The sequence below is a fragment of the Myotis brandtii genome, unplaced genomic scaffold (assembly GCF_000412655.1).
Source record: "Myotis brandtii unplaced genomic scaffold, ASM41265v1 scaffold953, whole genome shotgun sequence".
Classification (NCBI taxonomy): Eukaryota; Metazoa; Chordata; class Mammalia; order Chiroptera; family Vespertilionidae; genus Myotis; species Myotis brandtii.
In genome coordinates, this window is record NW_005371933.1 from 645,122 (window position 1) to 669,415 (window position 24,294).

The 24,294-nt window shown below is 34.5% G+C and overlaps 1 protein-coding gene across 1 annotated transcript in view; it reads right to left on the reverse strand.

The window, feature by feature from the left end:
• BIRC6 (baculoviral IAP repeat containing 6) overlaps positions 1-24,294 on the reverse strand; it is a 161,298-nt gene that overhangs the window by 84,814 nt on the left and 52,190 nt on the right. Inside the window, exons 23-32 of the mRNA XM_014533188.1 lie at positions 15,102-15,289; positions 13,971-14,330; positions 13,632-13,731; positions 10,192-10,406; positions 9,811-10,019; positions 8,903-9,249; positions 8,083-8,302; positions 7,458-7,591; positions 6,245-6,382; positions 4,330-4,457 (exon numbers count right to left, since the gene is read on the reverse strand). Of these exons, the coding sequence (XP_014388674.1) occupies positions 4,330-4,457; positions 6,245-6,382; positions 7,458-7,591; positions 8,083-8,302; positions 8,903-9,249; positions 9,811-10,019; positions 10,192-10,406; positions 13,632-13,731; positions 13,971-14,330; positions 15,102-15,289 (2,039 nt within the window). The remainder of the gene's footprint in view (positions 1-4,329; positions 4,458-6,244; positions 6,383-7,457; positions 7,592-8,082; positions 8,303-8,902; positions 9,250-9,810; positions 10,020-10,191; positions 10,407-13,631; positions 13,732-13,970; positions 14,331-15,101; positions 15,290-24,294) is intronic.

A 24,294-nucleotide genomic window follows, 5' to 3' on the forward strand; every position in this document is an offset into this window, starting at 1 on the left:
AAAAAGAAAAAAAAAAGAAAAGAAAAACCGTCTGTTTAAGTCCCAATAATAAGATCTTTCCATTTCATACTGTAAAAGTGATCAATTCCTTATCTCATGGGAGAAGGGAAATAGCCAGAAGATTTTCTCATGTAAGCCATTGGGCCTAGTAGACTTTTCTTTAAATAAAAGAAAAGAATTATTTTTAAATATATGGGGAAATATGTTTGGACAATATTTTTTTTTAGTTTTGCTTTATGGGAATCTCATTCAAGAGCAGTATATTTTTGGTATACATATGTATTCATTAATTAACAATTTTACTGAGATAACAGTAGATTCATATGCAGTTGTAAGAAAAAATACAGAGATCTCTTGGGCACTTTACTGAAATTCCCCAATGATAACGTTTTACAAAATATAGTATAAGAAAAAATATCACAACTGGGTAATGACAATGTTATAATTCACCAAACTTATTCAGATTTCTCCAGTTTCACTTGTACTCATTTGTGTGTGTGTGTATTTTCATTGTATACAATTCTAAGCATAGGTTAGTTCATGTATCTATCATCACTACAGTTAATACTGAACAGTTCTATCACCACAAGGTTCCCTCATGTTCTTCTTTGTTGCCCACCCACTATCCTCATATCCCATTTGCATCATCTCTAATCCCTGGCAACCACTAGTTGGCAGTACTGAACAAACGAACCAAAAGGGGGGGAAATATCTCTGCCCAGAAAGACCTTAAAAATCTATTGAATGACTTAACCACTTCCTCATATAGCCATACATGCAAAACAATACTCTAAATAGAAAATCACTAGAAACTTATAATCATAATTATAAACAATGTTAATATCATCCTATCTAATAATAGACAAACATGGTAATTGACCGTACCTTCACTACACCTCCCATTGGCTAATCAGCGCAATATGCAAATTAGCCACCAACAAAAGTGGCAGCTAATTTGCATACTGCAGGCAAATCCCGCTGCGCTGCACCGCCTGGAGCTGGCGGCAGCGCGATCCCTAGCCTCCGCCCGCCCCAGAACGAGATCCTGGCCTGCTGTGTGCGGCCCAGGACGGGCGGCAGCGTGATCCCGAGCCTCCGCCCGCCCCAGCACAGGATCCGGGCCTGCCGTGTGCAGGCTGGGGCGGGTGGCAGCACAGGATCTGGGCCTGTCGTGTGTGGGGTGGGGCGAGCGGGGCGGGGCGGGCGGCAGCACTATCTGAGCAGCTGCCCGACCCAGCTCGGGATCCGGGCCTGCCATCTGCAACCGAGGGAGATGGGGCTGACACCGCAGGATCGGGCGTGCCATCTGCCTCCAGGGGAGCGGGCCTAAGCCAAGAGGTGGTCCCAGACTGTGAGAGGGCACAGGTTTGGCTGAGGGACCCCCCCTCCGCCAGTGCACAAATTTTTGTGCACAGGGCTTCTAGTATTATAAATAAATATCAACTTGGCTGTTATACCCATATATGAAAATTTATCATAAATTAAAACCAGCCATGTACATACATTAAATAATCAACACATATTACATAAATGTAAAAAATATTACAAATCACTATTTTCAAAAAATTGTTCCAAAAGCTCTATAGTTAACATATAAAATTATAACCAAGAAAAAAATATAATTTGTAATTTATTTTGAAACAACCACAATCTTAATAATTTAAATTACTATACAAAGACATTTTTCCCCAAACTATTTGAGGATAAGTTGGCAACCTGAAGACCAATCTATCCTGAACACTTTAGTGTGTAATTCATAAAAACAAGAACCTTCTCCTATAAACCATAATACAACCATCAAAATCAGAGACATAACATTGATGTACTACTACCACTACTCCTCAAACCCCATTTTAAGTCTTGCCAATTATCCAGTAATGTCCTTCACACTAAAAAATAAAATACGGTAGTAACATTTTACTAAGAAAAAATCTACTGAACTACATCCTAGGTTTATTTTCTATTTTCATATCCTAAATTAAATGCAGCCAGCATAAACATTAAGTGACCAAAAAATTTTAGCTACATTTGAAAAAAATGCAAATTAGTACCACCTAAAATTAGTTGAGTTTCAAAAAGAAAAAGTGTTGAGAGAAAAAGCTTCAGCCCTGGCTAGCTGAAGCATTGCCCTGATACCCCAAGGTTTCAGGTTTGATCCCCAGTCAATAAATAATAATTATTTAAATAAGAAAAGAAAAAGCTTCACATCATCTTTCTTGCAAGAGATCAAATAGTTAGCTCATAGCTGAAAAACTTAGAAGTGAAAATAAACAAGTTGGTGCTAAGTCATATTTTTTAAAAAAGCCCAAAGCTTTCACAAACTTGCCATATCCTAAGGGTTTCACATATGTCATTTCATCTTAAATCAATTACACAAATATTATTGACAACAACCTAGGTTGTACACTAAGTATCAAGGATATAGCACATGCTGTAAGAGAAAGAAGAGGACACTTTCAAAAGTAACTGTAGCCCTGGCAGGTGTTGCTCAGTTGGCTGGGCATTGTACCATGCACTGAAAGGTTGCTGGTTTGATTCTCGGTCAAGGCACATGTCCATGGTTTCAGGCTCAATAGGAGGCATGCAGGAGGTGTTCCCTCTCACATTGGTCTGTCTGTCTCTCTCTCTTTCTCTTGCCCCCCCTCCTCTCTAAAAATTAACTTAAAAATCTTTTTTTTAAGTAATTTTAATAAAGTACAGCATCATAAGAATCTGAGGTCAGCTATAAACTCACTTCCACAAAGTGAAATGCACATTAATAATTTTATGCTTAATTTTCAAGAGAAATCATGGAACCTATTGAGATAAAAACCACAAAAATCCACAGATGGCCTGCAATAAAATCACATCCTAATATATATGGGTGGACAAAAGTATGTTAATAATAATAATAAATTAATAGTAATAAGAAGAAACTCTTGAATTTCATGAACTCACAACTGTAAACCTACTACTTTTGTCTACCCCTATATACCCTTCTGTAAAAGAAAAAGTGAGTGTATGTGTTCACATGCATTTACACAATGAAGAAGCAGAGATCTATTAATATCTCAAAGAAAAACAATTAAAGAATAAACCAAAAAATAAAGGTTTCATCATCAGGAAAGTAGAAAAACAGATTTTGGAACATTCCAAACATGAATAGTAGTAATGAATAAAAAAGAACCACTAATACACTCAATAATACAGATAATCTCAAAAATATCATTTTGAGCAAAAGAAGCCAGGTATAAAAGAGCACACACTCTGCATGATTCCTGATAGTACTGTAAGAAATCATTTACTCAGTGAAATGCACAAATCTCATGTTCACAAAATAAAAGAATCCCTATAAAAACATATAATGAATATGAAAGGAAATATATAAGACACACGAGGAACATACTGTATGCAATACTATGCTAATTTAGAAACCAGGAAAGACCTGAAAAGTAAGTTAGGTTATCCAAGAGAAAGAGTAAAGCATATTGTTTGGAGAAAAAATAAAACAAGACAAAAACAGCACAACCAAAATTCTGTATGAGAAAACTGGTCCAGGAACTCAAAGTAGCTAGACCAAAATTCAAAACTGAATGTTAGACAGAGGGTCAGATAATAGATGCTCTGAAACCAAGTTAGGGAGGTTAACCTTCATTAGAAGATCAACTGTAAGTAACTAAGAATTAAAAGAGTGAGATAATCCAATAGTTGATTTTTAAAAAGAACTCCCTAGGGCAGTGGTCCTCAACCTCCCTAATGCTGCGACCCTTTAATACAGTTCCTCATGTTGTGGTGATCCCCAACCATAAAATTATTTTCGTTGCTACTTCATAACTGTAATTTTGCTACTGTTATGAATCGTAATATAAATATCTGATATGCAGGATGTATTTTCATTGTTACAAATTGAACATAATTAAAGCATAGTGATTAACCACAAAAACAATATGTAATTATATATGTTTTTTCCGATGGTCTTAGGCGACCTCTGTGAAAGGGTCGTTCAACCCACAGGTTGAGAACCGCTGCCCTAGGGGCAGCATGAAAAACCAATTAGAATAAGAAAGAACAAAGGCAGAGAGGCCTTTTGACTAGGCAGAGGATAATGATGGCCTCACTTAAAGTGGTAGTAAAGAGAGACAAGAAGAGGTAGTCAGTTGAAAAGACATCACCAAAAATCTGTAAACTACTTATTGTTGCGGTCTTACAAATAAGGGGAAACACAGTCTCAAAGTGGTAAGTAATTTGCCTACTTAGTTCTTTACATGCCATACCTAATGCAAGTCTATCCCATGCAACTTGTAAAGCAATGTTCTCAAACATTAAAATAAAAAAAGTATTAAAAATTACCTGTTTATGATGAACTAGCTGCTTTCTGATTTTCCTGGAATATAATCTGTCCAGGCTACTGCTGCCTTTGGAAGACCTATGTATGTTCTGAGTGTGCAGATTATTGTTAATAAAACTCCACTGGTTACCTATAGGGCAAGGAAAAGTTTTATTAATAATTCTGTTCAATGTAACTTTAAAGTACTTTTAATACCCAGCAAACACAAAATTATAAATGTGTCAATCATGACAAAGCAGTTTTAAAAATTAAGAAAACCATTGTAAAGAAATTGCTAAGATTTTACCCTGGAAAGGTTGACCTAAATCATAAGTGACTTTAAGACCAGAGTTCTGTCTCTATTCCTTCCAGATAACAGCCAACTTTCTCCACAATTAAGATTAATCTCTGTACAATACAACTGTGGAAATGTCACTCAAATCTAACAAGAACAAATGCTTAATATTGCCTAAATTTCAAACTCCTGCCCTAACCAGTTTGGCTCAGTGGATGGAGTGTCGGCCTGCGGACTGAAAGGTCCCAGGTTCGATTCCGGCTAAGGGCATGTACCTTGGTTGTGGGCACATCCCCAGTAGGAGGTGTGCAGGAGGCAGCTGATCAATGTTTCTCTCTCATCGATGTTTCTAACTCTCTATCCCTCTCCCTTCCTCTCTGTGAAAAATCAATAAAATATATTTGGAAAAAAAAACTAAAATAAATAAATAAATTTCAAACTCCTATGCTTTTGTGCAGATGCCCCCAAAATGGTACTCAATAATTTGACATAATGACTGCAAAAATAAGGTTGAGTAATTCAAAATCATGCTGCATAGCTCTACTTATTCTCATTTTTTTACAATGTATCCAGGCCATTCTGTGTCATTCTTCTGCTCAACTCAGGCTTATTCCTACACTTAACCCAACTCCAATTATTTGTTTATTTGATTAACCTAAAGACATCTTTTTTGATTCTCTACTATCCATTTGTCAAGTCAGTATAAATTCTTAAAACCCTAAAAAAAAAAAGACTTCCACCAATATATTTCCATAATCTCTGAATAATATAAATGAAAACTAAAACCTCCAATACTGGTATATTCCAACTTCATATTATAGTCATGTTTAATTGTCTTACATATAATCCTAAAACTGAGTAAATTGACCACTGACATACAGTATTTGTTTAAAAAATAAATGTCTAGACAAATTCTATAGTACATGAAAAGAATCCCCCATCCTCTTCCCAAACATAATGTACACCATAATCAATTGATTCACCTATAAAACACTCCAGGGGATCTTTTTTTAATACTAGGAACCTGACACTGTTTAAAATTTCAAATTTTATGGCACTTGTTAGCTATATTTACATATTAAATGTAGCTATTTCAAATAGCTTCATTTTTATAAAGTTTTAACTTGGAAGAGGAGAAGAAAACGATTCATCTTGCAATTTGATTTCCCTTCATTTTTAAAAGTTGCCTCAAGACTATGAAGAACAATTACAACAAAAATCTCAGAATTTCTGGAAGCATAAAAGCCATTTGTAATTAATTAATAGAACTGTACTTTATAATGGTAAATAGAATGACACTAAAGAAACATAAAACTTCAAGAAGTCTTCACATATTTCCTTTTTTAAAACTTCACTTATATATATACATAAGTGAAGTTTTATTATAAACTGGTTAAAGGGGTATGGGGGGAAACCTCATGAAGGACATAATTGTATTTAGAAACTAAAGTCATGTTCAGACAAGAGGTTTGTCCCTAACATCCTTCAAAAATGAATTCTATCCTTACAAAGATTCCTGGTAAAGTTAATTCATATTTTACATAAATTACATACAGCTGGAATCTCTGGGCCAATAAACAGTTCTGCAATAACTGTGAGTCTCTCAAAATCTCCACCAACAGATTATTATAAATTTCTGATACCTGTCAGAAACCTCTCCCTGTCTTTACCATTCAACGGCTTCTTTGCAGCTGCTGCTTCATCTTCAACAGTTGCCACATAATCCAGCAACCTGGACACCAGCATAACAACCCAACTGATCATGGGAATATCTAGTACCCCTATATAGAGATGGGAGGGTAAAAAATAATCAGGGGACTCTAAAAGTTCTAATGTTGTCGAATAAAATAATTATGAGATAAAACATTTTACAAATCTAAAACATACCATATCATTACTAATACTTATATTTATAATAAGCCTCAAAATTGGAACTTAAGACCACAAATCAAGTAATGAATTGATTCTAATGGAAAACAAATGCTGCATGGTACAAAAATAGAATCTTAAATATAGGATAAATATAACAGATAAATTGTAAACTAGCAAACAAGGTAAAAGATAATATCCTTAGACCAGCCGTGGGCAAACTACGGCCCGCGGGCCGGATCTGGCCAGTTTGAAATGAATAAAACTAAAAAAAAAAAAGACCGTACCCTTTTATGTAATGATGTTTACTTTGAATTTATATTAGTTCACACAAACACTCCATCCATGCTTTTGTTCCGGCCCTCCGGTCCAGTTTAAGAACCCATTGTGACCCTCGAGTCAAAAAGTTTGCCCACCCCTGCCTTAGACTTACAGGTGACTGAAATGAAAAAAATCTCTCAACTTATGATTAATAAAGTTATAAAATTTTAAAGCCCTAACCAGTTTGGCTCAGTGGATAGAGCAGGGGTGGGCAAACTTTTTGACTCAAGGGCCACAATGGGTTCTTAAACTGGACCGGAGGGCCGGAACAAAAGCATGGATGGAGTTAAAAATCGTATGTTCTAAGGATTTTATTTCAATAAAAATTTTCTCCCTCAAATGAAACTCATTTTCAATGACCAAAGCAGCAATGGTACTTTAAACCTTAAACTTAAGGTTTAAGTTGATTTTAGTTATGACAGCATAGAAGAAACACATTATAATAATTTCCAAGTTCAAATTCAAATAATGAAAAGATTTAAAAAGCAGTAACTATATGGAAGTCAATCACATGAAGGCTGGTCATCCAAAAAAGTCTACATTATAAAAATAGTAACAAAATGTGCAGTATTGAATATTTTTAATAGTAGTTAAGCCTAACTAATTTCTAAAGCAATATTTACAGGAATCTTATGTTTCTACTAAAGATAACTCTTTAAATAATACCGTCTGTTCTCCGATGCATGGGTAACTGTGGCTGAAGAGGTGACAATAAATTATCCAACAGATTAAGTAAGCTTTCTAATACTCCACTATTACTAAGTGATCTTTGACCAATGCAGGAAAGTAACATGAAGACCCTAAAAAGAAGATATAAATAAAATACTCATTATGATTCAATTTTTTAATTCAAAAAAATATTTACATTGTAATTTAAGAGTAATTAATGATAGAATATTTGGCTCTAAGCAAGCTCTCTATAGGTATAATGTTAGTTAGCTTTATCAAGCTATTGATTGTATTTTCTAACTTTAACCACAAGAAATCAGGTAGAGGGAAGTGTAGCATAACCTCAAAAAACATATTTAACACATAAAATAGCATGATCTGAGAGGAAATACTAGTAAACACAGATCCATAAAGTTCATGATTCAATTAGGAAACCAAAGAATATAGTCTAGTTATATCATGTATAATCTTCAATATGCCCTTCACTGGGCATGCTCCATCTTCTGAATAGACACACATGCTTCATTTTTCCACTCAGTATCAATATACAGATTTCAAAATCTGAACACAGACCATGAGAAGCATAAATCATTAATAACAAGTTCAATATTGTCTGACCTACCTATCCTGTGGAAAGATGAGAAGCTGTTCTGAATTGTACAGTTCCTGAAGAACATTAGAGAGAAACTGACCCCACCATCTTTCACCACCACAAAGTTGAACAAGTAGAAGACCAGTATGTAACCGTATCTTTGGGGTTCCACTGATGCACAAATGTTTAAAAAGTTCTTCACAGGCCTGGGCATGAAACGTGCTCTGCAAAACTGCAGGAACGGAGTGTCCTATTATAAAAAAGAAAACAGTAAAATTTCCTATTTAAGTGTATGCTGTGATATCAAAATCAGCATTCCTAGACATGTTTTCTTCTTTACCAGCAATCAATACACAATTATATTATTTTTATTTTGTTATTTATAGGTAGGATTTCAATTGCTAAAGACTTGAGGAAGGGAAGAGTTCGCACTTAGATCCATTATATTTCTTGTATGTGGAGATGGATATACCAGATGGCTGTGTATGTGTGTTTGTATGCGCATCAGTAATAATAAAATATAGCTCTTGGAAAGAAAATGATAGCTCTATATTAGATTAACAACTATTAAGTTTACCCTGTTGCACGTTTTAACAATATTTATTATTTTGCCAGTAACACAACAATGTGGTACATCAATGGCAGAGAGTCAAGAAAAAAATAATCCAAAAAATCCATTAAACAAAAATACAGGGGGAAAATGAATTAACCTAAAGAACAGATTCCATCTTCACATTAGAATGGATATCAAAATTAACATTACCCAGGAAATATCAAGGCAACAATAAAATACTTAACTATATCACAATAAATATTCCCAGTCTTTAAAATACTTAAGCCAAATACAAACCATTGGAAGAGTGAAGAAGGCTGAGCAAAGTGTCCAATAAATATCTGATGATAGTACGTAATTGCTCTGTGGAAGACGTCTGAATTAAATCTCTTGGATTTGATGTTTCATTCAACATCTTCCTACTTGCACCTAGAGCTACTCTGAGCCTCTGCACTGCATTGTGAGCCAAATTAAGTTGAAGCTGTAACTGAATACAATCCTGATAGGAGGAGAAAACTCTGCTGTCTTCCTCGACTGCCTTATCTGGCTTCCTCAAGAAATACTGTGCATTGTTAGCACTGTTGAGAGGAGGAAGATCTATACTTTGCAAAAGAGTTTCCAGTCGATGACAAGCTAAATTATACCTGTAAGTAAAAAATAATTGAACAAAATCATTCCTGCAATGTTCTTTAATGTACATTTATGAATACACATTAAATTTAAATTTGTAAAGCATGTTAACACAACCATTAAAAAGATATCATTTAAGTACTAAATAGGGTCAATTATTTAATCGCAATACATCAATGCATTAAACATTATTGTAACATACTAATGCCCTATTTCCTTCTGCTCTTTTCAGTACACTTATGAAAAGACATTACTTGAAAAATATGTGCAAGACATTATACAAAATACAATGGTTTGTCCTAGCCAGTTTGGCTCAGTGTATAGAACGTTGGCCTGTGGATTGAAGAGTCCTGGGATAAATTCCAGTCAAGAGCACACACCCAGGTTGTGGGCTCAATCCCCAGTAGGGGGTGTGCAGGAGGCAACTGATCAATGATTCTCTCATCACTGATGTTTCTCTGTCTCTCCCTGTCCTTTCCTCTCTGAAATCAATAAAAATATATTTTAAATGTGTGTGTGTGTGTGTGTATAAAATGATTTCAATAAGATTAAAATATTCTGCAATTCCTAACAACCTGCACTGTATATCCTCCTGTAGAGCAACCATCATTGTTAAATGCTGGTCAATTTCTGGCTGGTTTGCAGATTCTCCTTCTCCCCTTAGAGGATCATGCATTAACTTCAGTTCACTCTCCCAAGACAAGATGTAGGTATGACCATAGTAAAATCCTAATGGAATTTTGGCTCTGGCATTTGTACTTCCATAACGTCCAATGACAGTGATCTGAAATGAAAAATAAATATACATATACATTCACCTTCAACAATAAAAATCTGAGTAATGTATTAAAAAATTTGATATAGTTATACTTTTAATTATATGTCTGAGTATTTTTCATAACTTGTCAGAAACATAGAAAACTTATCAGTTATATCACTTTCTTGAAGTTCTTTACCTTCATGAATCTGCAAACAGGAGGTGGTATCAAGTCATGAAGAATTAGTGAATGGGTGCTTATATCAGTTGCTACTACCAATCGCCTCCCATCCACCTCTTCTCCTAATGTCCAAATGTCAATTGACAAAGAGGCCAAGTCTCCACAAGTGGGAATCAACACATCAGTCAACAGTATTGGTTTGCCAAAATCCAAGGTCACAAACCTTCTTGCTCCTATGAGAGAAAGAGAAAGAGAGAGAGAGAAAGAGAGAGAGAGAGAGAGAGAGAGAGAGAGAGAGAGAGAAAGAAAGCAATAGCAATTGATCAAAAATACCATATATCAATTAACCAAAAGATATACTAAAAAAAGTTCTTTAAAAATGAAATTAACTTACTTAAATACAAATAAATGAGAAGAAAAGTTAATTTCCATTCAAAAAATATCTGAGCCCTAACCGGTTTGGCTCAGTGGATAGACTGTTGGCCTGCAGACCAAGAGGTCCCAGGTTCAATTCCAGTCAAGGGCATGTACCTTGGTTGTGGGCACATCCCCAGTAGGAGGTGTGCAGGAGGCAGCTGATCGATGTTTCTCTCTCATCGATGTTTCTAGCTCTCTAACCCTCTCCCTTCCTCTCTGAAAAAAATCAACAAACTATATTTTAAAAAAAAAATCTGAAACCTCAATCTATGTTACTTTGAACACCAAGACTTAAGTAAAAAACAAAACAAAACAAAAAAACCCTAGCTGGTTTGGCTCAGTGGATAGAGCGTCAGCCTGGGAACTGAAGGGTCCCAGATTCAATTCCAGTCAAGGTACATGCCCGGGTTGCAGGCTCAAGCCCCAGTGGGGAACATGCAGAGGAGGCAACCAATCAGTGATACTCTCTCATCATTGATGTTTCTATCTCTCTCCGTTCCTCTCTGAAATCAATAAAAATATATTTAAAATATATATATATATATATACACACAATAGTAAGTTGTTACTATAAAGGCAATCAACTCTACATAAAGACTTAATTTAAAACATCAGACCAAAAATAAAAAAATAGAATATAGATTAATTCTATAAAGTACCTATCTACTCTTCTTTTAGCCAATTGGTCTTTCTTTAAAAATTTCACTAGATGCATTAATAATATCACATTGTAATACTTGATTTTCGTTTTCTTAAACTTTGTTTCACTTCTTATGTTATGGAGTTACAACATACATTGGAGGTAAAATACAAGGTAAAATTCTAAGGCTGAAATAACATGTAGTCATTACTATCACTAAAAAAATCCCTTAGCAAGGTCCTCTAATGGAGACAGATACAGCTTATCTCAAACATTGTTTTCCCCCTGACACATCACTGTTTTTTAGCTCTGTACCATATGAAGTAGATGGTTTACTTGAATGTTAAGGTCACCCAAAGAGGTAGTATGTGTTTTTGTGTAAGCACTATAATCACACTCAGCATGAGATGCTCACACTAAGGAAAGGCAAAAATGATCTGAAAGGAAAGGAAGAGCAAATTTGCATCGCTCATCTCACACACACTTCAGGATTAAGCTCAATTAGTGAAACACGAAGCAGAGTCATTAATAATACTTTAGTTCTTTTTACTTTTTATTGGGCTGGAGTGAGGGGCAGCTAGTAATCTTTACACCTACATTTTATAGTAAAGGAACCCAAGTAAATAAACCCAACTAGAGCAATTCTCAATGGAGCTAGTTTAAAAGAAAATAGGCAGTTACCAATACTTTCCTAAACAGAAAAACAATTAAACCACACCAAAAAAAAAAAAAAAAAATTCTCCTCCTTAGAAAGTTTATGCCCTATAGTCAATTCCATAGATAAAAAAACAAATCACAGTGTAAACTACTGCTCACATTTCATAAGACTGCACAAGAAACTAGTTTAAGTATTATACACACTAACATTGTTACCAATGAATGATTAATTGGCAGAAAACACCATTTCAACTTTTGCTATTTTTAAAAAACTCTCTTCCATAGAGAATAAATATGCAATAGAGTAAAATAAGGTTCAACTGTTTATATAATGAAAAGTGACATAGGCCCTGGCTGGTTTGGCTCAGTGGATAGAGCATCGGCCTGATGACCAAAGGGTCCCAGGTTTGACTCCCGTCAAGGGCTCCTACCTCAGTTGCAGGCTCCTCCTCAGCCCAGGCCCTGATCAGGGTGTGTGCAGGAGGCAACCAATCGATGTGTTTCTCTCACATCGATATTTCTCTCTGTCTTTCCCATTCCCCTCCACTCTCTCTAAAAATCAATGGAAAAATATCTCCGGGTGAGGATTAAAATAAATAAACAAAAAAAACTGATACAGTATGCAATATATTCGTATACTGCCTCCTATAAAACACGCTTAAGGATTTTGTTGAATTCCACTGCTCTGAAACCTAACAAAGAATTGGTAGGATTATAAGGTAAAAATCGCCTATAGCTTATTAGTAAACATGATCTAATTGAAACCACCTATCAGGATCATAGGTCTCTAGCACGTAAAGCAGGGTTTAAGCTTAGTTAAAATTTCAATTATCCAGAGACTATGAAGTGTTATTAATCTTACTCGGTTATTATAATCTTCAGTAAATCTTTCTGTTATTCTCAAGAAATGGTTCCAATAACAGAATGCTAGTCTGAGAAATACTACTACTTTAAGTGTAATTTCTACTGTAATGTTATTTGAGCAGCTACATTGAAGGCAAATATTGTTAATGTCTTTCCCATTCCCCTCCACTCTCTCTAAAAATCAATGGAAAAATATCTCCGGGTGAGGATTAAAATAAATAAACAAAAAAAACTGATACAGTATGCAATATATTCGTATACTGCCTCCTATAAAACACGCTTAAGGATTTTGTTGAATTCCACTGCTCTGAAACCTAACAAAGAATTGGTAGGATTATAAGGTAAAAATCGCCTATAGCTTATTAGTAAACATGATCTAATTGAAACCACCTATCAGGATCATAGGTCTCTAGCACGTAAAGCAGGGTTTAAGCTTAGTTAAAATTTCAATTATCCAGAGACTATGAAGTGTTATTAATCTTACTCGGTTATTATAATCTTCAGTAAATCTTTCTGTTATTCTCAAGAAATGGTTCCAATAACAGAATGCTAGTCTGAGAAATACTACTACTTTAAGTGTAATTTCTACTGTAATGTTATTTGAGCAGCTACATTGAAGGCAAATATTGTTAAGTATAGTTCAACAGGCAAGATTCATTAAAAACAAAAAAAATCAAATCCATTGTTTGGACAGAACTAGTGAACCGATTCTGCAGCACTGTTCCATTCAATTTGGTGAGCACATATCTTGAGCCTTTGGTAAAGGGTACTTACCCAAGAACAAATGTATTTGCAAAGAAAAATCAAACTACAGAATATTAAGTCTTCAAAAAACCAACAGACAAGGCAAGAAAAATATTTTAAGAAAGACAACAATTACCTGAATGCATTCGTTCTATAATAATGGACTGGTGAGGTGGAGGTTGAAGAAAATGTGAAGCATGAGAAATTGCAAGGGCTAGACCAGAACCAAGTGGATTCTAGAAAAGAAAAAAGTATACCTCTATATTGATATTATTCTTGCTCTAGAAAAACTAGTAACCATAATATCAAAATAACAAGTTTCACTGTCTAATATTCATTCTATAATATTTTATAAAAACAATCAAATTTGCTATATTAAGTGGGTAAAATAAAATTTTGCCTTCTAAAATTAGCATGTATTTCAAGTTATTTTTAAATGTCTAAGCAAATACCTATTTAAAATATGATACTTTACCATTCTGGACTTGTTGGAATTTTTGTTATGTGCAGCAAGATTGACTGCTGGGGGATCAATAACTGAGCCTGGGAAAAGTTGTGCAAGTTCAGCATTAATCACAACAGAAACTGCTTCATTAGGTGGTGTGAGTGGTGGAGTCATAAAAAGTGGTGTTGTTTTTGGAGTGGGTGGAATAACATCAGATGGATGAATGAAGAATCCAGGGGCTGCCACTGGGTTAGAAGGCACAGAGTTGTGAACAGAACCACCGACTGCTGCTACTGCTGCTGCTGCTGCTGCTGACGTTGCTGCTGCTGCTGAAGCTGCCGCAGCTGCTGCAGCTGTTGTCTGATGTAACTTGGCTTCCAGCTTTGCTTTCTGTAAAAAAAGAAAAAGCAACAAATATAGACTAACCCTGCCCACCTAAATTGTGGGGAATACTACATGGATATACAGGATAAACATGAGTAACTGTATCCTAGATAAATAAAAATGAAATTAAATAAAAAGTGGACAACACACACAAAGGGTATTTCTTTGCTATGTATATTTCATTAAAAATCTGATATAAAATTTCCTGAGCATTTGGGAACTAGGACTTTCTCAAATCAAAGATGGCAAGGAAGAAAAAAAAAAGAAGAAAACAAAGTTCTCCTAAAAACAAAATGTTAACAGGAAATGGACTCTCGTTTGTTCCCTAACCTGGTACAATTTGTCACCTAGAATTGCATACACTATTTTTAGACCATGATGAAATCTCCAAAACGTCATTATGACTAAATTTTAAATCACGTTAATTTCACTGGTCCTTAAAATATTGTTTTAGATTCTTCAATCCATATAAATAGCAAATGGTAACTACAATGTTTGACCAATAGTGTTTAAACATATGTAAGAATGGATTTTACATAAAGATTGCAAAAAAATCATCAATTATATTATTACCTAAGTTGTATATCAAATAACGTGTATTTATATAATTTTTTATTTAAACATATCACAAAAACTTTACCTCAATTTTTGTAGAAAATGCTTAGTTCAGATCGGCCAACCTACTTTCCTTTATGAAAATAATGGTCATTTTTACAGTACTTTTTCAGCTTTTGAAGTTTAGAGACAGCATGAACAAAGAGCCAAATGGTCTCCAACCTGTTGCTGAAGCTTCAAAAGCTGCTGCTGTTTCTCTTGCAGCACCTGTAGCTGTTGCTCGGCTGAAGCCATTGCATGAGAGAGAGACTGCAAAGCTACCTGGGCTGCTGAACTCAGGGCTGTCGAAGCTTCCCCAACTGTCCCCGTTGATAGTCCACCTACTGCAGGAGTAACCCCGAAGGAACTCACTGGCATAAGACAAGGGGGGAAAAAAACAGGATGAAGAAAACGTTCACAGAGAAACACATTCAAAGTACCATACTATTATGACACTAAAACTATAGTTAATTTTCATTTTGAAAGACAGAAATCTAGAGAGTATAAATAAGGGAATCTTAATAATAAAAGTCTATTTATAATAACAGTATTCAAGTTTAAGTGATCCAGGAATGACTTCTAAATCAAATAAAAATTAGTCAGTATACATTTAAATTTAAAAGTATTTTCAGCATAGTCTATAACAAGAGAAAAAAAGGACCCAGCAATTCCACTTCTGGGTATTTATCCAAAGAAACCCAAAACACTAAATCAAAAAGACATATGCACCCATATGTTCACTGCAGCATTATTTACAATTAGCCAAGATATGGAAGCAACCTAAGTGTCCATCAATAGATGAATAAAGTAGTGCATATATACAATGGAATATGACTCAGCCATAAAAAATAAAATCTTGCCATTTGCAACTACATGGATAGACCTAGACAGTTTTATGCTAATTGAAATAAGTCAGACAAAAAAAAAGATAAATGCCAGATGATTTTACTTATATGTGCAATATATATTAAAAAAAGAAAGAACAAGCAGAACAGAAACAGGCTCATATATACAGAGAACATTTTGATCATTGACAGATGAAAGGGGCTTTAGGGAAATGCGTGAAAAACGTGAAGGGATTAAGAACAAATCAGTAGTTACAGAATAGTCACAAGGATGTGAAGTGCAGCATAGGAAATACAGTCAATAATATTGTAATAACCATGTACAGTGTCAGGTGAATACTAATTTAAACAGGGTGATCACTTCATAAGTTATATAAATGTCTAATCACTAGGATATCTATCTGAAATTAATATAATATTGTATGTCAACTGTAATTGATAAGTAAAAAATTATTTTTAAAAATATTTTCAGCATAGAAACTTCATTTAATATAGCTAAAATGAAAATACAAAATGAGAGTGACCCTTACAGTGTAAGACAATTTGAACATAGGAAATAAACTAAAACTTGCTTTACAAAGATTTCTTACAAGCAACAATACTCAATTATAATACTCAATTATAAGAACAACATTTAGCCCTAGCCGGCTTGGCTCAGTGTATAGAGCGTCAGCCTGAGGACTGAAGGGTCCTAGGTTCGATTCTGGCCAAGGGCACAGGCCTGGGTTGTGGGCTCGTTCCCCAGTAGGGGGTGTGCAGGAGGCAGCCAATCAATGATTCTCTCTCATCATTGATGTTTCTATCTCTCTCTCCTCTCTTCCTCTCTGAGATCAATAAAGAAATATATCCCAAAAAAAAGCATCATTTAAAATGACTGATAACACTTACTTACTCATTTTAAAGCACATTCTAGACAGTCTGGTTTGCACAAAATATGTAAAGCAGTTTCCTACCATAAGCTTCCCAGAACACTAATATAGAGAGAGGCATGTTCAATTCACAGTCAAATAGTAGGGCCCATACAGCTTACTCATGAATATTACCATCATTAAAAGTCTATAAAATCCTACAAGTTAAAAAATTTCTTTGACTTTCCACTTCACTGTTATTCAAATATAGATCATAAAAGAACTATTTTCCCATTAAATATTGATGGAAATAAAAATTTTTGGAAAACTTTCAAAAAAGCTGGGATAAAAACAACTTCACAACTTAATCAAAGAGGTCATCACACACAAAAAAGAAATAATGGCCAAGTGTAATCAATAGCATTAATACTTATTATAACAGGCCTTTACTAGAAAGTTATATTGGGGAAAGACAATTGCTACAATAATAGCAAATGTTTATTGTGCATTACCAGTGACACTGTTTTCCTTAACTACTATATTCAACAGATGAACAACCCTGAGGGGCAGATACTATGAATCTGTTTTTTTAGGTGATTCAGTAAAGAATGGCTCAGAGAAGTTACCCTGTAGAGCTGATGGTGGTCAAACTAGGATTGAACCAAAAGCAATATACCAAAGCCAATGTGAGGCACGGTGCCAAGCATAGAACTTACATCAACTCATTTATTCTTTACAATGGCACATAAGTAGATATTATTCTTATGCACTTCAAAGATAATGAACCTAAAGTTGAGAGAAGTATGATCATAAATCCTTAAAAGGAAAAAGAAGAGGTAATCTGACAGTCTATCTTAACATCCAACAATGGCTGTATTAGACCAGGATCCAGATAAACTATTAAAAAATTAAGCTACAATAAACAAGATAGCAGTAACAACAAAACTGTGCATAGCCTTTTAACAATAAAAAAATTTCCTCAACTCACAAAAACATATTTATTACAATGCAGCCATACCACACCTCATTTAACTTACAGGAATACAACTATACAAACTTGGTCAAAAAAAGAGCAATCAGCGGGTTGGTTTGGTTCAGTGGTTGCAACATCAGCCTGAGAACTGAAGGGTCCCAGGTTCGAGTCCCATCAAGGGCACGTACCTGGGTTACAGGTTTGATCCCCAGCCGAGGCGCATGATGGAGGCAACCAATTGATGTACTAGTATCTCTCTCACATTGATGTTTCTTTCTCTCTGTCTCTCCCCCTTCCCTTCCACTTCGTCTAAAAAAAAAAATCAATGGAAAAAATATCTTGGGTGAAGATTGACCAAAAAAAAAAAAGAGCAATCATATCTCATATAAGCTGTGTGCCCCAAACTAAAATCCATCTGTCTGCTCCATCTAGTTTTCCACCAAGGCAACTCTAGAGGGAAAATACTGGACTTACTGAAGCACATATGTTGTACTTGTACTGTTGGGAGTGATTTTCAATATTAACCATGTGTACTCTAGCCCTTTACTAATTTTAAAATCTAGCGCCCAAATCCTACTTATGGGAAAATTGTTACAACAAATACATAAGAGACATAAGCAATCGAAGAAAAATAAGTTATCATACTACTACAAAACTAATTTTAAAATCTTTTGCATGGTCTGAGTTTTTCAATACCCTTTTCTATTTTTATAATAAGGGCTTAAAAAACTAGATATAAAAACATAAAGTTGAGAACAAGACAAAGATATTATCACCATTTCTATTATATCATGCAGAAAGTCCTAGGAAGCACAAAAGAGTAAGAAAAAGAAAAGATATAATGATCAGAAAAACAACAAAGTAAATTCTCTTTATTAATAGATTACATGATTGTGTATATTAAAAAAAACCTAGGAATCTACAAACTATTAGAATTAGTATATTAATATAGTAATGTTATCAGCTACAAGATTAATATACGCAAAGCAATTTCTATTATACTAGTAACAAAAGAATGGAAATAAAACTAAGAAAAATATCACTTAAAATAGCATAAAAAAATCAAATAGCTAGGTAAAATCTAAAAAGAATGTACTTTTACTTTTACACTGAAAACTACAAAACATCACCTAGAGAAATTGAAGATGTAAATATTTTAAAGTATATATCATGTTAACAAAATGCAAGGCATAATATTAACATTTGGTCAATTCTCCCAAACTGATTTATATTCAAGTCCCAACTTAGAAAATAATAGGCTTTGAGTATATATACTGATAAGCTGATTCTAAAATTTAAATGAAAATACAGAGATCAAAGGTACAGCATAATGTTTGCAGCTAATAACTGGATTATATACTTGAAAACTGCTGAGAGTAGGTCTTAAATGTTCTCACCTCAAAGAGGAAATAGTAATTACGTGATAGATTGGAGATGTCAGCTAATCATTACCAAAGGTGGCAATCATTTTACAATATAGCATAAATGTATCAAACCAATACTTTGTACACATTAAACTTGCTCAGTGTTATTTCAATTATATCTCAATACAGCTGGAGGAATATTGTTAACACAAAAAACCTAGAATCTTTAAGAAAAACTATCTTTAAGAAATGAAAGCTAATAGAATCCACCCCTGGTTATATAACCAAGAGAACTAAAAACAAATTTCACACATAAACTTAATACAAGTATGTTCACTGCAGTATTTTGCTTAACAGTCAAAAAAAGAAAAAGACAAATATCCATTAACTGATGAGTAGATAAACAAAATGTGGTATACCCATATATTTTTTAAAGTGGTTGTGTCCATACAATGGAATATTATCTATCTATAATAATAAAAGTGTTATATGCTAATTAGACCAGACATCCTTCCAGACAACCTTCCAGGAGAAGCAGGGCTTCAAGGGAAGTCTGGATCCCGGGTGCCTGCCGGTGGCTGGAGGGAAGCCCGGGTCGCAGGTGCACAAATTTCGTGCATCGGGCCTCTAGTGTGTGTGTGTGTGTGTGTGTGTGTGTGTGTGTGTACACCTAAGTGACCGCTAGACCAGTCACTATGACGCACACTAACCACCAGTGGGCAGACGCTCAATGCAGGAGCTGCCCCCTGGAGGTCAGTGTGATCCCACAGTGGGAGCGCTGTTCAGCTGACCGAGGGGCACCAGACGCAGAGCTCACAGCTGGCCCTCGCAGACCGGAGACCCGAGCGGAGCAGCAGTGAGCTTACGGAGCGGCAGTGGCAAGCACAGTGGTGCTGGGATGAGCAGGAACGGCAGGCGGCGTTGGACTGCTGGTTTCAGCCCAATCCCCACAGGTCACGCCGAGGGACCCCACCATGCCCCAGGCCTCTAGTTTATTCATAAAAAGGAATGATGTATTGACATGCCAAATGAATGAAACTTGAAAACATTACACTAAGTGAAAGAAGCCAGACAAAAAGGCCACATATTGTATAATTGCATATTTACATAAAATGTCCAGGGTAGAAAAAATCCAGAGACACAAAATGAATTAGTGATTGCCAGGAGATGGGAGGAGAGGGAAATGGGAGTGACTACTATTGGCTATGGGATTTCTTTTTGTAGTGATGGAAATGTTCTGGAAATACATAGTTGTGATGACTACACACCACTGTGAAACTTTCTACCAATATTTTAATTATACCAAAAAAAGAAAGAAAAACAGAGTTTGTGGATTTAGACTATCAGATTTCAAGACTTAAAAGTTACAGTAATTAAGACAATGAGGTACTGGCATGGGCTAGACTAACTAACCAATGGAACAAAAATAGATTAACATAGATAGCAGACCCATGACTTAAAACCAGTGGTTCCCAATGTGGGGCACACACTCCACAGAGGGGCAATTTGATTTTTAAGGGAGTGTAATTCGAGAATGAGTTATTAACAGTGAATTTTTTGCATTTCTTATGGTTCTAGGGGCCTCATACACAGTATATAAGTATATATTGTGATATATTTATGCATTTCAGTTCTCTATGTTTTGAAACTTATTTGCTATTTTTCTTATCACTTCATATTATTATTTTTTAAAACAATTTCTTAGTGATTTCTTCCTCAGTATTTCAATTGTCCTTTCATTCTTTTATTTTTCTTTTTCATGGATGCCATGTTCTTTGGAAGCTTGTTTAGACCAAGTTAATGGTCTTTTAGGCTTCCTCCATGTGAATAGAAGTTCACTTTTTTAATAATTATATGTCACAAAGCGGGCATCAGGGTTTTAGAGATGCTTAGGTGGGGCACAGCCAAAAAAGGTTGGGGGAACCACTGCTTTAAACAGAGGCAACACTGCAGCAGAGTCAAAAAAAAAAAAAAGGTAGGTGTTTTTTTTCCCCACATTGGTTACACAGCAAAAGAAAGAACTAATATACTAACATGAACTAGAAGATAATACCCACAGTATAAGGAGATACTTAAAAATTGAAAATTATAACAATTATAGTGATGAGATGTAACATACATGAAACTGAACACAAGAAAAAACAGAAAACAGGGCAAAAGCAATTTTTGAAGAGCTATGGGGCTCAGATCTCTCTATAGCTAATGCAAGTAAGGATTCAAGAAGCCCTAATTAATCTCAAGCAAGATAGAGATACTGAATGAATATGAATGAATCTCACAAACAGCTTGAGTACTGACAGTGAACTTAAAAAAGGAATAATAAGACTGACAGGTTATGTCTAACAAAAACAGTGCAAGGTAAAAGATAAGGAAATATTACCTTGAAATCACTAGAATAATAGCTAACTTAGAATTCTAAAATAAAACATAAAACTGTATTTCAAGAATGAAAATGACACCTATTAATCCAAATAAACCAAATATAAAATGTTATTGCAATATTCAGATAAATTTAATTATGTATTGAAAATCAGATACCATAGAACTGATTATGCTAATTATGGTAAATGTATCATGACACATTATAGTTAACTTAGATGATTATGATAAAAACAGCACCAGTTATTAAAGAGGATGTCCATATTATTTAAGGTACTTATGTATATGTTACATAGAGGTAAGTAATATAATATCTAGTATTTTTTTTGACGTACTAAAGCGAGAAAAAAATGATATATGTGGAAAGTATCAATTATATTGGAATCTGAATAATGGCTATGTGGTTTATTCATCTAATTATTAAAAAAATATTTGAAAATTTTCCAATAAAACTAAGTTACTTCATGAGTAGACAAATTCAAAAAGGAGATCTTACAGAGTAGTTTCAGATATAAAATCATACCAGATCAAAGTTCAAAAGAAAAATGAAAATGGAATTATGAGATAAATCCAAATGAATATTAAATATAAAAAATATAATAATGTGTGAAATTAAAATACACTTCAAGTTAAAGTATAAAATCACAATGCCATATAAATTGGGAAGATAATAAATAATGTTCAAGATATGGTAAAAGCAGCAACAGGACTTTCAGATGACAACAGTATGTCTACATTATGATCTTTGTAACAACAGTTAATAATAGTAAAAAGTAGAAAAACAGGCCAATAAAAATGTAATCACCAAAAGAAGAAGAAAAAAAGATACATCTGGCAAGATGAGAAATATAATATATTAATTTTAAAAACCAGTGGATTTAAATATAAATATATAGTGATTACATTAAATGTACATTAAATATTCCAGCTGAAAGACAAGTATCAGAATGGATTATAAAAGGCAGCTATGTGTTGGTTTTAAAAATATGTGTCTAAAATATAAGGAGAGAACAAAAAGTTGAAAGTAAAAAGAAGGAAAATTATATAATATACAAATAATAACCAAAAGAAAGCTGATGCTAGGTATATAAATATCAAACAAACTACTTTTAGAAAAAAATAGCAATATTAGAGATAAAAAAAGATAACTCATGATGAAATATTCAGTTCACAAGAGAGTAGAACCATTCTAAATTTGTGCTGTCATTTCAAAATGTATTAAAAAAAAATAAGTGATGAAACTAAAAGACACATTTAACACCAATCTTCTTAGCTAAAAAATATCAAAACACTAATAGCTAAAGTCATGAGTACACAAAAAGCAAACTTGCACAAATGCAGATATAGAATACACTTCACCAACAAGTGCTAAGTAAACATTATTCTCAAGCATTCATGGAATATTTATAAAAGCTGACCCTCCACAATTCCTAACATATTTTGCAAGAATGATAATCAGAGTATTTGTTCTGACCCTACAGCAATTAAAAGAGGAATCAATAACAAGATAACTAGAAAATCCTCATATATTTGGAAATTAAGAAGTGCATTTCTTTAACATTACTTACTAAACTTGAATATATGACAACCCTATGAAGCAGCAAATCTACTCTTACATTCATATCTAAGAGAATACTATATCCATTAGTAATAACAATACCACAATGGAACAACACAAATGTTGACCAACATCATACAAAGCAATAGTGGATACATAAATTTATTTTTATTCATGTAACGGAATCTTAAACAGCAATGGAAAAGACCAATGATCTACATATATGCAATGATATGAGTGAATTTAACCATCATGACACTGAACAGAGCAGACCAAAAAAAATAAATTCAATTTTCTATCTGATAGAACCTACTCAACTAGTGCTTAAGAATGCATAATTAGCCCAGGCCGGTTTGGCTCAGTAGATAGAGCGTCGGCCTGCAAAATGAAAGGTCCCAGGTTCGATTCCGGTCAAGGGCACATGCCCAGGTTGTGGGCTCCATCCCCTGTGGGGGGCTTGCAGGAGGCAGCCGATCAATGATTCTCTCTCATCATTGATGTTTCTATCTCTCTCTCTCCTTCTTCCTTCCTCTCTGAAATTAATAAAAATATATATTTTTTTAAAAAGAATGCATATTTAATTGGTTATACAGAAAGAATAAAAAACAAGAAATGATTACTCGAAAAGTTAGGACAGTGCTTATTTACCTTTTGAAGAGTGTGAGAGAGAAATGAATGGAAGGGGACATGAAGACACCCTTTAGAGTACTAGAAATACTATTTCTTGATTAGGTGGTCACAATAACAGTTTACTAGTATGCTGAGATAAACTGCTGGCCTATACAACTGTTTTCAGCACTTTTCTGTATGGGCATTATATTTCACAATCAACATGTTTCCCCAAAAAAAGTAAACAGAAAGTTGAGAGACCATGGTCACCTTCTATGGTACCCAAATGTTAATCAACAGTATAGAAAATCAGTAATGGATACATGAATTTTATTTTATTCAGACAATAGAATCTTGCTATTTCACAAGGAAAAAGGACTAACTACATATATGCAATGATATGGATAAATTTAATAATCATAATGGTGAACAAAAGGCAGGATTTTGCCCTAATCTACACTAATAAAAGAGAAACATGGTAATTGGCGTACGACCGCTACCCTTTTCATTGGCTAATCAGTGAGTATATGCAAATTAACTGTCAGCCAAGATGGCAGCCGGCAGCCAGGCACTGAAGCGAGCACGAGGCTTGCTTGCTGCAGACTCCAACGTTCCCCGCCTCAGTTGCCCGCCTCTCAGTTGCAACTCTAAGCAACTATATACTATGTTGCAAATAAGAAGCTAAACAAAACCCCAGAAAAGGGCTTCCATTCAGCCGGGCTCGGACCGCAACATTGTATCGATGTTTTCAGCAGCGAGGCCTCAGAGCTAAAGCTGGCCCAGAAAAAAAAAAAAAAAAA